The 16912-nt window shown below is 29.9% G+C and overlaps 1 protein-coding gene across 1 annotated transcript in view; it reads left to right on the forward strand.

The window, feature by feature from the left end:
• LOC107456993 (synaptotagmin-15-like) overlaps positions 1–13148 on the forward strand; it is a 132500-nt gene extending 119352 nt beyond the window's left edge. The window contains exons 7-9 of the mRNA XM_043047862.2: positions 2484–2604; positions 7804–7986; positions 10710–13148. Coding sequence (XP_042903796.1) covers positions 2484–2604; positions 7804–7986; positions 10710–10837 — 432 coding nt within the window. The 3' untranslated portion in view covers positions 10838–13148. The remainder of the gene's footprint in view (positions 1–2483; positions 2605–7803; positions 7987–10709) is intronic.
• Positions 13149–16912: the final 3764 nt, after the last annotated feature.

Raw genomic sequence — 16912 nt, forward strand, 5'->3', positions numbered from 1 at the left:
ACATGTAATTCGTTAAACTTATTAGAAATGTGTTATAGTATAAAATCTTAAGATAAAATTTCTAAAACTGATATCTCTTTAAAAAGGTTAAAATTTTGGCTATAATTAATCGTCAAATAAAATTCGTGAAAAAAAGCGCTTTCGACAAAATACTAATATAGAGATCAATCGGCAAAGACTACTCACTTCTGCCTAGCTTAATAGTATGAGATTGCCGCAGCTGAAAGTGTGATAGCTGACATTTGGTGAGAATACTCTATCTGGTTATTTCAGTTTCCGTTTTTAAAAGCGCTATATGTTGATCCACCTCAGCTAGATTTGGCATGTGATATTTTAGCGGCAATCATTGATCGATTTTCTAGCGTTGCAATTCGGGGAGTTGTAATGAGGTTTTTTTTTGTAGCCGTGTAAGAGAAATATATATATAGATTATCTCTCACATGCTATTTTTACGCACTACATTATTTACTGAAATTAATTTTTAATTCTATTTAATTTTATGGTGCATAAACACAGAAAAAATTAAAATACTAGCATTTGAATCATTCCAGTTTCCTGCATTTTAATAACTTATTAAACTGTGCCTGCGCTCAGTTCAAATTGAACTATAAGAGAATTAATGTTGTGCGATAAATTGCAGGAATAAGCTAAACACTGTAACAGTGAAATTGAAATGATATTACGGTTCAACAAAGTACAAAATTTCTAGCGTTGTATGACATGCTAAACACGAATAGTCTTAACTGCGCTTGACCATACTGAAAGTGTATGAGGTGTCATAACAATTTGCCTTAATTTGATTGCAAGTTTTACTTTCTCAATATGAAACATTTTTCTATTGGATCTTGAAATGTGCACAATTAGTTATGATGTTCATTATTTTATTCATTTATACTGCACGTTTTTCCATTAGAATTTGAAATATTTTGAAATGTACACATTTATATTTAGTTATGATGTTCATTATTTTCCTTATTTATACTGCGCGTTTTCCCATTAGAATTTGAAATATTTTGAAACTAGGAGGCTTCGCCCCCTGCTCGCTGGCGCTGGCCAACTCTCGGAACTGCTTTCGCAGTTCATTTCGGATTGCTTTGCAATCCGATGCTCGCTTTACTCGCTCATTGGATACGTTCTTAACGTCTAACTCTTGTATACTTTTTTGAACACTGAAGTTCCGAAAACTTTTCACTGTAGAAAATTCTAAACCTGTGCATTTCAATATTAATTTGAAATTGCAAACAGTTCACATATTTTTCTTAATCACCCTATTCAAAATTTCAGTTGTTGAGAAAAGTGACTGTTGTAAGTTTTGTTTTAAAGTCTTTCCCACCAGAGAGCTAAAACCATGTGTTGTAAAACAATATGAAATAGTACTGAACGCCAGATGTAAAGCATCGGCTTCGATGAAGATAATTTTTGAGAAATTTTTTGATAATTCGATGAGAATTCTCCCGATTAGACATATGATTCTCACTACGTGCTCTTGCGCGCCGAAGCCTATCGATTAAAACGTATTAGCGTTTTATATAATATAGATTACCCATATGATGCTCACTACGTGCTCTTGGCGCCGAAGCCCTTTCAATTAAAAATGAAAACTGTTGCCAACGCGAGAAAAGAAATATCATCGGTTTTATTGATACATACGTATTAGCGTTTTATGTAATACTAGGAGTCTTCGCCCCCTGATCGCTGGCGCTCGCCAACACCCGGAACTGCTTTCGCAGTTCATTTCGGATTGCTTCGCAATCCGATGCCCGCTTTGCTCGCGCATTGGATACGTTCTTAACGTCTAGCTTTTGTATACTTTTTTGAACACTGAAGTTCCGAAAACTTTGACTGTTGAAAATTCTAAACCTGTGCATTTCAATATTAATTTGAAATTGCAAACAGTTCACATATTTTTTTTAATCACACTATTCTAAATTTCAGTTATTGAGAAAAGTAACTTTTGTAAGCTTTGTTTTAAAGTCCTGCCCACCAGAGGGCTAAGACCATGTGTTGTAAAACAATATGAAATAGTACTGAACGCCGGATGTAAAGCCTCTGCTTCGATGAAGATAATTTTGTGAGAATTTTTCTGATAATTCGGTGAGAATTCACCCGATTAGACATATGATATGTTCACTGCGTGCTCTTGCGTGCCGAAGCCTATCAACTAAAACGTATTAGCCTTTTATATTATGTAGATTAGCCATATGATGCTCACTACGTGCTCTTGCGCGCCGAATCCAATCAATTAAAAATGAAAGCTGTTGCCAACGCGAGAAAAGAAATATCATCGGTTTTATTGATACATACGTATTAGCGTTTTATATAATATAGATAGATGTACACAATTATATTTAGTTATGAAGTTATGATGTTCATTATGATGTTCATTATTTTCTTCATTTATTTTGCATATTTTTCCATTAGAAATTGAAATATTTTGAAATTTACACAATTGTATTTAGTTATGATGTTCATTTATTTCGCAGGTAATAAGCGAGGTAGGAGAAATACTAGTGAGTCTTTGCTATAACGAGAATTTGGAACGTCTTACTGTAACTGTCTGCGAGGCAAAAGGTTTAAAATTACCGGAAGGATCAACGATTACAGGTGAGTTTTCAAAACAAAAGATTACCCTTCAACAACTATTAAATTGTTGTTGTTGTTGTTGTTGTCGTAGGCCATTGAGGTAAGGAGTGTGATTGTTCTTGTTTCACAGTGGCGCCATCTATGGCCAAGAATTCGACTTCTGCCACACCCATACGCAATACCCGTTTATAGGGAGGATCGATTTGTACAACTATTCATCCTGAGATCGTAATTTTGATCTGAACCAGAGAACGATCCATCTCCAATTCAGTATCCCCAGAGGTATTATTTGTTAACGTACACCAGTCATCATTTACTACACAGGGAATTCTTGGCCGGCTGGATTCGATCTCCCGTTCTTACGAACGGGTATCCAGCACCCTGCCAACCAGGCTATCCCGCCCCCAACTATTGAATTTTCATAGTTTTATAGGAAAAAAATTTTTGTGGTAAAAAAGGCAAATGTATTAATCTTTTAATAAATTGGTATAAACAAAATTTTTGTCCACTACTGCCTTTGTCCACTAGAAAACTTGTTAAATTGTGTTTTGAAAATACTCAAATTTTGACTCAGGAGAACAGTGTGTTTTTTTTAATTTTTTTTTAATGAAAATTATAATATTATAATTAATTTATTACAACGAATTCCGAAAGTAAAATGCTTTGGTAGTTTTAAAATTAATGAAACTACTTTTTATATGCAAACAACATTGAAATTTGATTTCTGGTTTGATCTCTGGATCTTTTCAACGTTCACTATTTCAATGAATTTTATAACATTTCCATGCATTTTAAGTTTTATACAATTTAATTGAATTTTTATGTATTTTAAATTGAAATTATATTTTTTCTTGCATTTTTTAATGAAATTTGAGGTTATTTTGAATTTTTGATTTCTTCGAAATGTACTTCAAAAATCGTTAATTTTTTTAATTTCAATAGAATAAAAAAATGATAAAGAACTTTCGTATGTCTGACCATTATGCATACATATTTAGGGAATTTGTTACTATAACAATAATAACTATAGTGTATTACTATAATATTTATCATATTACTATAAGTATATATATAAATCGAATTAATAACTATAATCTGACTAAAAATTCAAAATATTACACTTTTAGACTATCCTTAATTCAAAAATACTAGTCAGATATAAACCCCGATCAAATTTGTTAGAAACTAAACTTTAATATATTACCAAAGCAATTTTTGAAAATGAAACCATAGATAAATCTACATTAGATTTTAAATAAAAATAAAAAATCTTTGAAACTATTTTTTCGCTAAAAAGAATGCACGCATTACAGTAATAGAGAAAAGTCCATAAAGAAAAGTGCTTTCCTATTCCTTCTTTCATAAATGAAATTGATAGTTTGCTTTTATAACTAGCAAGCAGGTTTCTAGAATTTTAATATCCTTATCGCTATAATGTTTTGTTCTCGAAAACCTTCTAGTCAATATACGCAGAATTACTTTATTATATTATGGTATTTTGAGCTTAAGGATTTTAAATTGTTCCAACTTTTGACTTCATAAACGTTTCCTGGAATTCAAAGTTTTCATTTTTTGATCTTAGTTCGTAAAATTATGTAATTTTATTCTTTTCAAAGCTGAGAAGCTTATTTGTTTGTTAATTTTTTTCGCGGTAAATTAAAAACAGTTTAAATAGAAAATAACTTTTGACTCGACTCTAAAGTTTAATTTTGAGTTGCACAAACTATCTTTTTGGAGAAAAAAATCTGAACATTTAAAGGAATAAATAAATTAAATATTTAATAATAATAATGAATCTTTAAAAAAAAAGCACACTCACATTTGTAAATGGATTTTTTCTTTAGTTTAAAATTATTGAATTCGATGAATGTACTACCTTCCTGATTTGCAACTTAAGTAGCGAACTCCAGAATATTCTATTTTTTATTTTATAACCGTCGTTGAACAGCCGACCCAATTTTTGGGTTTGCGACTACTAGAGATCAACGCCGTAGCCTTTTAATTTTTAGCCGAATCCAGAAGATAAGGGAACTCCTCGATCGAGTATTGAGAGAAATTTGCCTTCGTGGAAGGCATTTTGTTGGAACTAATCCCCCTTTGATTTCCATGGAGAGGAAAACCACGAAAACCTCCCACGGTTAGCCTGACGGCAAAGAAACTCTAACCCCTGATCTGTCTACAAATGAGGGTATTTTACGTCAGTACTGTGATCGGTGCCAGTCGGGTATGAAATTCGTATCTTCTAGCCATCGCTGGCATTCGAACCCGGTTCACCTCATTGGAAGGCAAACGCTCTATCCCCTGAGCCACCACAACTCAGTTAAGTACCATTGACGTCAATAATAGATCTATGAGTTTTCTTTCGCTCTCTTAAACGAATAAGTACCATTTCTTCATTTATTTTGCCCTTTGTACGTAGCCTATTACTTTTTTAACTAGTAAATTTTAATTAGTAACTAACAAAATTAATTATCATTGGCGTCAATAATAATTTTGGTGCTTTTTTACGTTTAGTCTCAATGAATTAATACCATTTATCCATTATTTTTTCGTTTCAGTACAAAACTGTTTTTTTTTCTTTTAATTACCTTTGATTTTTAATTACTTAGTTTAATCGTGACTCATTTTAAAAACATATCTCTAAAGAAAATGAACACGTGGTATCAGGTAACCTTAGAAATACTACTTTGTCGAATTTTGCATCCGACTCGCACCAACCACAATGCTGACGTAAAATATCCTCCGTGATTGACGGATCATGTACAGTTAGAGTCTCCTTGCCATCAGGCTAACTATGGAAAAATTTCACGGTTTTCCTCTCCATGTAGCACAAATATGGGTATTCATCAAAAAGTCCACCGTGAAGGCGAATATCTTGATTAAAGAGCACCCTTGTCTTTTGGATTGGGTTCAAAGCTATGGAGTTTAACATTATAGTCTTAAACCAAATATCGGGTCCACTGTTCAACGACGGTTATTAAATAAAATAAAGTAACATTGCATTGTTTGCAAAGAAATAAGAAACACAACATAAGTTTTGTCTTATTTAACAGACATCACTCAATATGATTTATATATCAGATAATCAATATTTTTTACGCAAAAACCATATTCTTTATTTAAACATCAAGAGCAAAATCCATCAAGCGAATTCCATTTACTTTATCGAAAATCCTCAGCTATGCCACAAAATCTCTGTCTCTGGAATACACTGTTTCTACCGTTTGATGGTACTGGGTTTGATCTTTGATATACTGCCGTAAGCCTTTAAATGTTCGTTTTATGACACTCATAAAAGCAGATACTAAAACTTGTTTGCTCTAAAACTATCCATTAAAGACAGCAAAGGAAGTAACACGCGTATAGGCAGTCATAATTCTTAACATTCTTTATAAAATTTGTTAAATAACGTTTGGCAGTTTCACCAAAATTTCAACAGTTATAAAACATTATGTAAAATCTTATTAAATTGAATTAAAAACTCATTTTTATTTTTGCTATCGTTGTGTTGTTTCATACTAAATTACTTTAGTATGAAACAGTTGCTACTATTACAGTCAGTAATACAGAGAAGTTGCTACTATTAATGCTTACATCTTTAAAATGTCAAAATGACGTAACATATCGCGTATTAGTATCAAGAGAAATTATATTAATTTTTAATAATAATATGCAGGGTATTCTGTATTCACCATTCTTAATATGTATTTTTGGAATAATTCTCAAAAAAGCATTTCAATTAGAGATCAGAAGACAATATTCAAATAGGGAAAATATACAGAACACTATATATATATATNATTCATATGTAATATATATATGCATAAACACCCCTAATAAATATTTGTCCGGCCGATTCAAATCGGTTAAGTATTTTGTATTTATTGTGCTATAGTTTAATAAGGTTTCGATTACATTTTTATCTCTTCCTCGCTGAAATATTAATTTTCCCTCCCTATCGTGTGTATATATTTTAAATTTAATTTTCGACAAGGATTCTAGAAATTCATTTTAAGAGCTGTCATTAGGGAACATCTCGCTTAAATTATCTAAAGAAAGGGTGGTAAAAATGTTATGAATCATATCGTCACGGAGAAAAAAATTCTAGAAAATTTACCATACTGTATGGTAATCGCGTTTCTAATTAAATTTTTTAAAAAAATACATAATTTTAGTTATTAAAATAAAAATATACGGTTAAAAAAAATATTCATTTGGTAATTTTTCTATTCATTAAACAACTTTTCCATTTATTTGGTAACTTTTTTATTAATTTGGGAACTTTTCCATTCTTTTGATAATTCTTTTTTCATCTGGTAACGGTTTTCCGGATAGTCTGGTTTTCAAAATTATAGTTCTTATTACCAGACATTTAGTAAAATACACAAAACTGAAAAGTAAATTTAACGAAATAAATGGGTTTTTTCCCATGCTCTGAAACATTACTAAACTTTAAAATATACATAAATATTACCACATTAATCAAATTTCATCACGGATTGAAAAACTATATTTTCTTGTTAGTTTTAGCAAAACCATTATCAAAACACTTCGGTAAAAATTGCCAAACTTTTTGGTGTTTCCATAGAGCTGTTTCTACATTCTGGTAGTTTTGACCATACTTTTTTCTCGGTAGAGTTTTTTTCAAGGACAACAAAACTAGTTTTTCAAGAGTTAATATAATTAAAAGTAATCTAAAATCATTTTTTAACCCGAAATTATCAAGATCGAGCTCCAGTAGTTTATCTACGCTTACTTTTGTATTTAAGTCATCAACTATTAATCAGAAAAGTCGAGATACTATGGTTGGTAGGACGTTGGGCTCATGTTCATGAGAATAGGAGTACTAATCCCGCAAGCTGAATAATCCCCATGCATTAAATGATTGGTGCACGTTAAATCTGTCATGGTCACAAAATCCGTCTAGTTCAATCAATCCTCTGGGGGTACTGAATTGGAGATTGATCGTACTCTACTTCAGGACAAAATTACGATCTGTGGACAAATGAATCTAGTATGATTGGGTCCACCTTATAGAACGGGCAGTGGCGTATGTGTGGCTGAATTCGTATTCTTGGCCATAGATGACACCACTAAAAAAACTAGAAAGGCACTCTCTGCCTTAAAAATTCACTGCGTTTCAAGCAGGATTGCTGGTATTGGTCAGTGGTATTAGTAACACCAACAAACATTAATCAGAAAATCCTCATCTACTTTCAGATTCATATGTAAAACTGCTATTTATGATTGAGAACAAACTTGTGAAAACGAAGAAAACTGCTGTTGTGAAGAAATCTCTGGATCCTAAATACAATGAATCATTCCATTTTCGACTCCCTCAGAAATGTCTAAATTCTGCTAGCGTTAACCTGCAAATAACTGCTGCTGGTGGGCCAAATAAAGGTACATTCTTTACAGTTGTATTAATTTTTTAGAAAAATACTTTTACAAACATTTAACTTACGTTTCTCTGTAATTTTTACTTACTAAATAAATATTTTTCACTTTTCTCAAAAGCATGAATAACTAAACAAATTGCTATATATATTTTTCTTTCATTTATCCATTTATTTCTAATGGCGTTAAGCAATCAATCTAAAGGATGCGGGGATCCTTATTTATGTAACTGTATTACTTTGTAACTTGGAATTCGACGCAAAGAACGAGAAAACCTCAGAGTCAAGCGCTTTAGGTCAATTGTTTAGTGCAGACAATATTTTAAGATCAAAATCAGACAATAAGTGCAAAAACGCACTTATTCTGAATAAACATACATCTTATTCGACACAATATGATTTCTGAAACCCAAAATTAAAGGAGTAGCCAAAATCTGGGAAATATGGTCTCAATAGTTTGGTCAGGAATGAGGTCGAAAGTTTGGACTCCTTAATGTTTCTTTTACTTTTTCGGAATTTCGCCATGTATCGAGAATTTTTTTTATCGAATTGACAAATTCTTGCACGCAATTATAAAATTCGTTTAGCCAAAAATAAGTCTATTGAGAAAGAAAAAATTTAGTAATTGTTTTATTTAATAATAGTCGAACAAATTTTGAATTGTAAGGTATACAATTTCTTTCACCATTTTAAACAATGTAGTTTTATATGGCAAAACATAAAATGTGAACAAAATCGGTTTTATAGTTCTCGATAAATCGAAATTCAACGTAATAAAAAATATAAATAAGAAAATAAAGGGTCCAAACTTTCGACCGCACTCCTGACCAAACTATTGAGACCACATATTTCCAAGACTGCGGCTACCCCCTATGCCTAGGGGATCAAGAATCATAATCTGTCGGGGGAAAAAGTGTTTATTCGGAAAAAGTATGCTTTTGTATTTGCTAACTATTTAGCATATTAGAGATCACCTCCTCAAACTATTTAGATTGAGTACTAGTGCATGAAAATCCGATCATTAGATAAAAAGTTATTGCAAGCTGTATTATTTATTTATTTTCTTATCATCTCTACAATTTAAGCCTAGTTCTCCTTAATGTGGTAAAAACTTTATAAATGTTATAGTAAAAGCTTCCACATTAATATTCGTTTATTCATATAAACGCTTTATCCATATACGCTTTCTGCGTGTTATTTTATGTATTCGCAAAATTTGCAACGAAATTCATTACGTTTTAATGCAATAAATTCTAATATTAAGATTGTTACAGAAATATTAAAATTTAAAACATTTGATATTGTCATACTTGAAACATTAAATAAAAATTTCTTTTAAAAATTAGAAGAAGAAAAAAATTTCGACTACCACGAATTCCTTAGCAGCTTTTATTTCTTTTGTGAAAATAGGAATTTTAAACTCTAAAATGATTAATAGAATTGATTCCCCCCCCCTTCCTTATCTCATCTTATTGAATTCTTGAAGTTCTCTGCATTTTTTTATCTGACTTTAAAATTGTTTGCACCGTAGAATAGAGTGCATTGGAATTAATACGCTCTCTTGGAAATAAGGTTTCCGAAATTGAATTCCTAGCAATGATTGGGTGCTCATTTAATTATAATTTTTTTTATTTCATGTGGAATTCCCTAATCATTTGTTTAAATCGATCTGTTATATTAAGCCTAATTTTTTTGGTGAAATTTAACAAGTAAAGATGAGGATTTTTTTAATTTAAATAAGCATTTTCCTCAAAGCATTTTCCAGGAAACGGTTTCGTCACTAATTTAGAAAATTTCATTGATTATGAGTATCTTCTTAAATTGATTTTTTTTGTATTAATTTTTTGGATTTCTAACCAAGATCTCGCTGTCTTGTTTAATCTATGAATAAAACAATCGTTAAGCTAAAGCTACTCGATTTCTCAATGTATCTAAAAAAGTTAAAAACTTCCATATGGTGAATTAAACTTAAAAACTCACATAAACAAAACTCATACAAGACAGTGAAAAAAGTTTTAATATTGCACCTTTTTTTAATTTATTGAATGTTTATCGAAATTAATATTGAATTTACTATTTATTGTTTAATTTTCTCTTGAATTATACCGTATGGATAGTTGGCGGTGTGAAGCTATGCGCAGATGGCGCTGGTGGTCAAAATTCGCCTTCAGACTTCCGGGTTACTATTTAAGGCTGAATTTTACGCCTAAACATGAAAACACGCGCCATCCAATGTTATTATGTTAGTAGTGTTATCAATATAACTCTTTCTTTCAATTTAACTTTCAATGAACGCAACAAAGAATGAATTTGGAAGACTCTGCAAGCTATGATGCTACCCAAAATATAACAAACGGCGCTATTTTACACAAATATAGCCAAATAAGAGATAACATTCAAAACATGGCAAACCCTACACTTTATTTATGCTGAGATATTAATTTTGTTACATTTACTTTAGGGTCACGACCTGCTAGAATTTATAAATTACAGAAATATTTTATGAATGGTAAAACTCTACGCCTAAATTTAAACACAAATCACAATAATAAAACTTCCTAGAATATTAAGCCTGTTCACTCATCGCCTCGTAAGCATAACACAAGCGGAGGGATACACCGGAAGTTTTCTAAATTCCTTCCGGTTTTGGGAAGCTTGTTATTGTTCACGTTCAGTCAACCATCCATATATAACTTTCATGCAAGTAATTATTTAAATCTTCTATTGCAGATAAAGTATTGGGACGTGTTGTCTTTGGATCTTACATGTTTGTAAAGGGAAAACCTCTGGAACACTGGAATGAGGCTATATCAGCAGGACATAAGCAAATCCGTCATTGGCAGAAATTATCCTTGTGACTCCCCTTGATTATGTGCCAGTCCCAGTTGTAGTTAAACTACTAGATGTAGTTCGTCATAAATAAATTAAGAAGTAGCTAGTCTCTAACATATTAGATATCACAATCTCAAACGATTTGTGGAGGCTTATTTGCAGAAATTTACTTGTACATTTTGAGCTCTTTGAGACGTTGATGAGGATGAGAAGTTTAAGATTTTAACTACCACCCGAAGATCAAGAAAAGTGCCAGAGTAATCCACATATGGTCATTTATGTAAATTTTACACATTCTGAGACGTGTCACTTGATTGCAAATAAGGTATATATTTATTTACCTTTAAGCTTTCAAAGACATTGATGAGATGGGGAATTTAAAGACCCAAGTAATACTTGTGGAGTTTAGGAAACATAGAAAGACAAGGTTTCATACGGAAGTCTTTCTTTAAATTTTGGGAGAACGAAAATTTTGAGTTTTAACCCGACCGAAGATTAAAACAAGTGTGATCTTCGTGTCGGTAATGTTTACTTGCAGAATGGGTAATGTTCATTCATGTGAGTGCCAAAGATCAAGAAAAGTGCCAGAGTAATCCACATGTGGTCATTTATGTAAATTTTACGCATTCAAAGACTGGTTTTCACGTGATTGTAAATAAGGGATATTTGTACATTGAGACATTGATGAGGATGAGAATTTAGAAGCACAAGTGTAGTTGTGGAGTTTAAGAAACATAGAAAGGCAAGCTTTCCCACGGAAGTATGCTTATACCTTTTAAGCTTTTGAAAAACGAAAATTTTGAGTTTTTTCCCACTCGAAGATCAAGTTAATTGCCAGATTAATTCACATAGGGTCATTTATGTAAATTGTACCAGACAGAGACTGAATTTCACGTGATTGTAAATAAGGTGACATTTTACCGCAAGTAAATAGCATTGATATACATATAGTGGTCGTGTCTCATATGTGTTGAAAGTAAGTTATTTATCAATGTGCTGTATGTGATGTTTCGTAACTTTGTCAGTCAATAACGAATGTTTTTTAAGCTCAGCTATTGTTCTTGGAGTCAGTTTTATAAAAGATACGCCCCCGCTCACAAATTTCCATGTACCTCTGCTTTTATTTTCAAATACAGTACTTCGGTATAATATAATGTTCCCGTAGCTGCTGCTTGTAGAACTGTTTCTAATTAATTTTGAATCGACTATAAGGTGTAAAAAAGAAGGGAAATATCAACACATAGTGCAGCAAACAAAAGTTTTGATAAAAATTTTAATTACTGCATATTACATAATAAAAAGTACGCATGATCTGAGGTTAATCATTTGAACCAGTGCAGAAGACCTAAATATTAAAAGCGTATATGGAAGGTGATTCAATGTTATTGACATTATATTAGGTTTAAAAGTTTGTAAAAATTAACCAGTAACTAAGAAAATGTGGTGTAATAATCGGTTCTAAAGGGAGTTATTTTAATTAAGGAAATATTTAAAACAAAATTCTGTTATATATTCTAAGTTATGCAGTAAAATATGTCTTATTTTCAGTAGAATATTACATTCGTACAAGAGTTTATTTCTTCATGTAGTCTTAGAAAAACAATTAAGAACAGTGATTTATTAAAATTTACCAACAGTAATGTAAAAAAATCAAATTAAAAAAATAATTTTTTGCTGCACTGAAATTTGAATATTTACTTAAGAACAAACATAATGTTTCTCAATAGATCAAAAATACTTTCATGGGTAAAATAATACTTCCATATGTAACAAAAAAAATTCCTAGAATTTGTACCTTCAAAAAAAAAACCGTTACATATAGATTTCAAACGTTTTAATGTTTTCAGATTAAATTTCCTTGCATACGCTATAATATGTTTTTCAATTTAACTCATCAACCAATCTATAATTTTGAAATATATTGAAACTATTAGAAAACAGTATTTTAATTTTTGCTTTTTATTGCACTAAGAAAAAAACTATGGTCACAACTACCATAATATGGTTAAATTTACCATGTTTCTAGCTCCATGGAAACACTAAAAAACTCGGTAATTTTTACCGAAGCACTTTGGAAATGATTTTGGTTAAATTTACAGCAAAATATACTGTTATAATATGTGATAAAATTTAGTAAATGTGGCAAAATTTGGTAATTTTGTCATAACTTCTTAGAGCATGGCATATAAACCTTTTGTTTGGTTAAATTTACTTTTTAGTTTTCCATTTTTGACTAAATACTTGGTACTAAGAACTTTAATTTTGAAAACCAGAATTTCCTGTAAACCATTACCCTTTGAACGAATAAAGAACCAAATGAATGGTTTATAAATACCATATTTTTTGTTTTGATTACCAGAATTATGTTTTTTTTACCATAGATGTCATTACAGTTCGGTAATTTTTACTAGATTTTTTTTTCCCCATGTCGAAAAAATTTGTTCACTGGAACTAATAATATTTAAAACAATAATAATTGCATTTAAATGGCGTGCTCAAACTTTAACTTCCAAAAAAATATTTTTAATTAATTTATAAAAATTTAAGGGGAGAATACTACATGTATGCATGTAAATTGTATAATTTTAAATAGCTTTCAAACTTCCAAATTCGTTAAAACATGCTCTTTAAAGGAGTTTGTTATCAGAAAATTGCCATATACGTTCTATTCATTAAATAGATTATTTTAAAATGGAAGAGAAACTTAATGCTTTGAAACTTAATGCTTTAAAGCTTAATACTTTTTATATTTCCAGAATTTTCGAAATCAGTTTCAAAATTTTTATTTTCATCTTATATAATATGCAATGTAAATACACAAGGCTATAAACTGTTGCACGAATAAAACATAGTCGTATTGATGAATGTCGGAAATATTTGTTATATGCGATTCGAACTTAAATTATTCTTCGATATTATTATATTTATTCGATATTTTAATATCTGCTGAGGACAGATTGAGAAAATACCGGTTTGGAGTACCGGTTAAATGCAAACTGGGCAGTAGCATTTTACTTTCAAAAAACATTGATGTAGGGCATACCGGGTACTGAAACTTAACCAGACATAGTATATATTTCGATTTCGGACATTTACCAAAGCAACTATATATATATATATATATATATTTTTTTCTAATCAGGACTAAAAGCTAATGTATCTGAAGCTGAACATCCACTTTTATGTGAAGGCACTCGACGACAACGANTAAACTGTTTTAGAGTATCTTCAATATATATATATAGATAGATAGATAGATAGATAGATATAGATTAAATACTTTTGCAATTCATTTCTATTCGATTTTTGCTAAAATGAAAGCTGGATGCACTGAAGAGAAAAATTAATTATCTCCGAAATTAGCTCTTTATAATTTTATCATCAATTTACCCAATCAATGCAGTTTCTCAAAATATTCCGATGACTAAATATCAGTACAATTTATATCATTGCTTTGACCTCAGAAAAGAACGAAAAATATTTCTATCTGATGAAGTAAGTAAATTAAAAAGTACCATTTCCAAAAATCGCCTTATTCGATTTCGATATAATCGATTTTGATAGTTAAATTAACTATTATGCATAGCAAATTCATTTAAGTTCTAAATAATAGATCCCAAAAAAATTCGTGCAACGACTAATAGCAATATCTTAAATGCTTTGTGCAAATTTTAGTGAGTTAATCAAAGTTGGTAAATATACATAAGGAGAATACTTTTTAGAACAATATATAGATAATAATTGTATATATTTGATAGTGTTTATCTGCACTAGAGGGCACCCTGTTCGCTGACGCTGCCTAACCCCCCGAAGATTACTATACAATCTAATATGGATTGCTTAGCAAACCAAGCTCGATTTTCTAGCTACTGAGTTAAACCTATTTGAAATGAGTTCCAGAGTAATTAAATAAATTATTAAAATCTTTAAAGCTTATTTCTCATTAGAAAAAAAAAATTTTCAGACAACAATAAGTTATTGAAATAAAAATTTAACTTGAAATAAAGGGCATAGAATTAAAAAGAACTTGCTGAAGCAAAAAAATAATTGTACTTTTTAAGAAGAGTAGCTATTAAAGGGAACACAATTTTAAATTCCAGAACTTTGAGTGAACACTGTAGCGCTGTCAAATAATCTAACAATTGGGAGGCTAAGTTGAAATAAAAGACATACAATAGAAAAACTTGCAGAAACTAAGCATTAATTATGATTTTAAGAAACAAAACACCACGACTAATATTCACTTTTCAAAGAATAACAAAAACAATATATATATTTATTAGTATTAGCCTACATAAGTATAATGAAAACTTAATATAGAACACCTTGCTTGTTATATGAACTATTCGTATTTAACGTTTGAATTCTTCCTAATTTATAGCTCAGTTTGTTTCAGCTTTTCGATGTAAATGAGAGAAAATAATTTTCAGTCAGAAATTTGTAAAACTGCGCGTTAACGCTTTCATTCTTATGACAGCTCACGCGCTGCCTTTTTGCTAAGTTTCTGTATAAATATATAGTGAAAAAAATTATATCTTTGAGAAAGAATCTTTGTGAAAGAATTTAGAATGTGCCACTTAAGAGAATTGATACTTGACGTGCTTGGCTTATTCGAAATAGATTGGAAAGAACAGTTACTAACGTAACCAAATACCACGTTTCAATAACCAATCAGGATCGAGTTACTCACACTACGTCACTTGCTGGTATCCCATTGCTAGTTTTCAGTTTAATTTTTCAACTAATTTAATAATTCGTTCTTTAGCCTTAACGCTTACTATTTCGTATAAATCCTTGGAGTTCACCAATTTATTCACAAAACTGAACATAAAAAAAAAGGTCATCATCTAACTATTTTTAATAAGGGTCTAGATTTAGGTTCTCAAAGATGACTATTGTCAACAACCTACATTTTAAATTCAAATTATAATTTTTTAGTTACACAACCATTAAATATTAACTATAAATTTCCATAAATCAAACAATCATAAATATTTTAATAAACAACAATTTATCTTATCGTGTCCAAAATTAAAACGGTTTTCTGCGGATTTGACAATCATAAGTTTTATAAAATTTAACTCAATAAATACAAAATTTATTTTTAAAAAATTTATGGATTTTAAATAAATAAAAATACTATCATGTTTTTTTTAAATATTTACATTATTTTTTTTTAATAAAACTATTTCTACTTTTCCAAAATTTTAATTTATAAATAAGGCTATGCCATTATTCTATAAAACAATACAGTAGCTAGTTATCTAATAATATTGATTTTAAATTGCCTAATTAAACTGTTTTAGAGTATCTTCAATTTTTACAAACAGATTTACATACCAATCTCAGAAATCTATTGTAAGGAATTGAATTTTGTATGCAACATCATCAAATTGGAACTATTATTATTTTACAAAAAAAAAAAAAAAACTACAGTGAATGAAATGTATTCCTATTTTGTAATACTTAATAATTATTCCAATTAGATTATGAGGTTCTGAATTTTTGTCAGTAATTTCATCAAATTAAAACCATTATTATTTTTCAAATAAACTGAAGTAAATGAAATGTATTTATGAATGAAATGTATACTTAATATTTATTCTAATTTTAAGGAGGTCTTTAAATGGCGTTTGTTGGTCCATAGTATGTGGAAGTAGCTAAAATAAATGCTTGCTGCAATCACTCTGTAGATAATGTAATAAATAAACAGCACAGAAATATTTATTATAAAATGTGTATTTATTTGTGTAAAATACATTTGGATCTGTATAAATAAACTTATGTGTTTGTTAATATGTGGTGATAGAAAATAAATGTAAACAAAAACAAGTTGTCTGTTTTCTAATGTCAAAATTAGTATTCTATTTGTTAGTTTAAAGAAACAGGACATACACACATATAAAAGTTTTCTTTTAATTATCTTAGATTCATAATTCAGCTTTTTTTGCAAATATATATGTTACGGTTAAAGTAATAAATCCGGTTATTATTAATACTAGCCAGTTAATATTAACAATAACCGCTTTCGTTTGGTCAAAGTGAGAAATATCACAAATTATTCACTTTTATCTGTTATTAATTAATAATAACCAATGAAG

This window comes from Parasteatoda tepidariorum, chromosome 8 (assembly GCF_043381705.1).
Source record: "Parasteatoda tepidariorum isolate YZ-2023 chromosome 8, CAS_Ptep_4.0, whole genome shotgun sequence".
NCBI classification, from domain to species: Eukaryota; Metazoa; Arthropoda; class Arachnida; order Araneae; family Theridiidae; genus Parasteatoda; species Parasteatoda tepidariorum.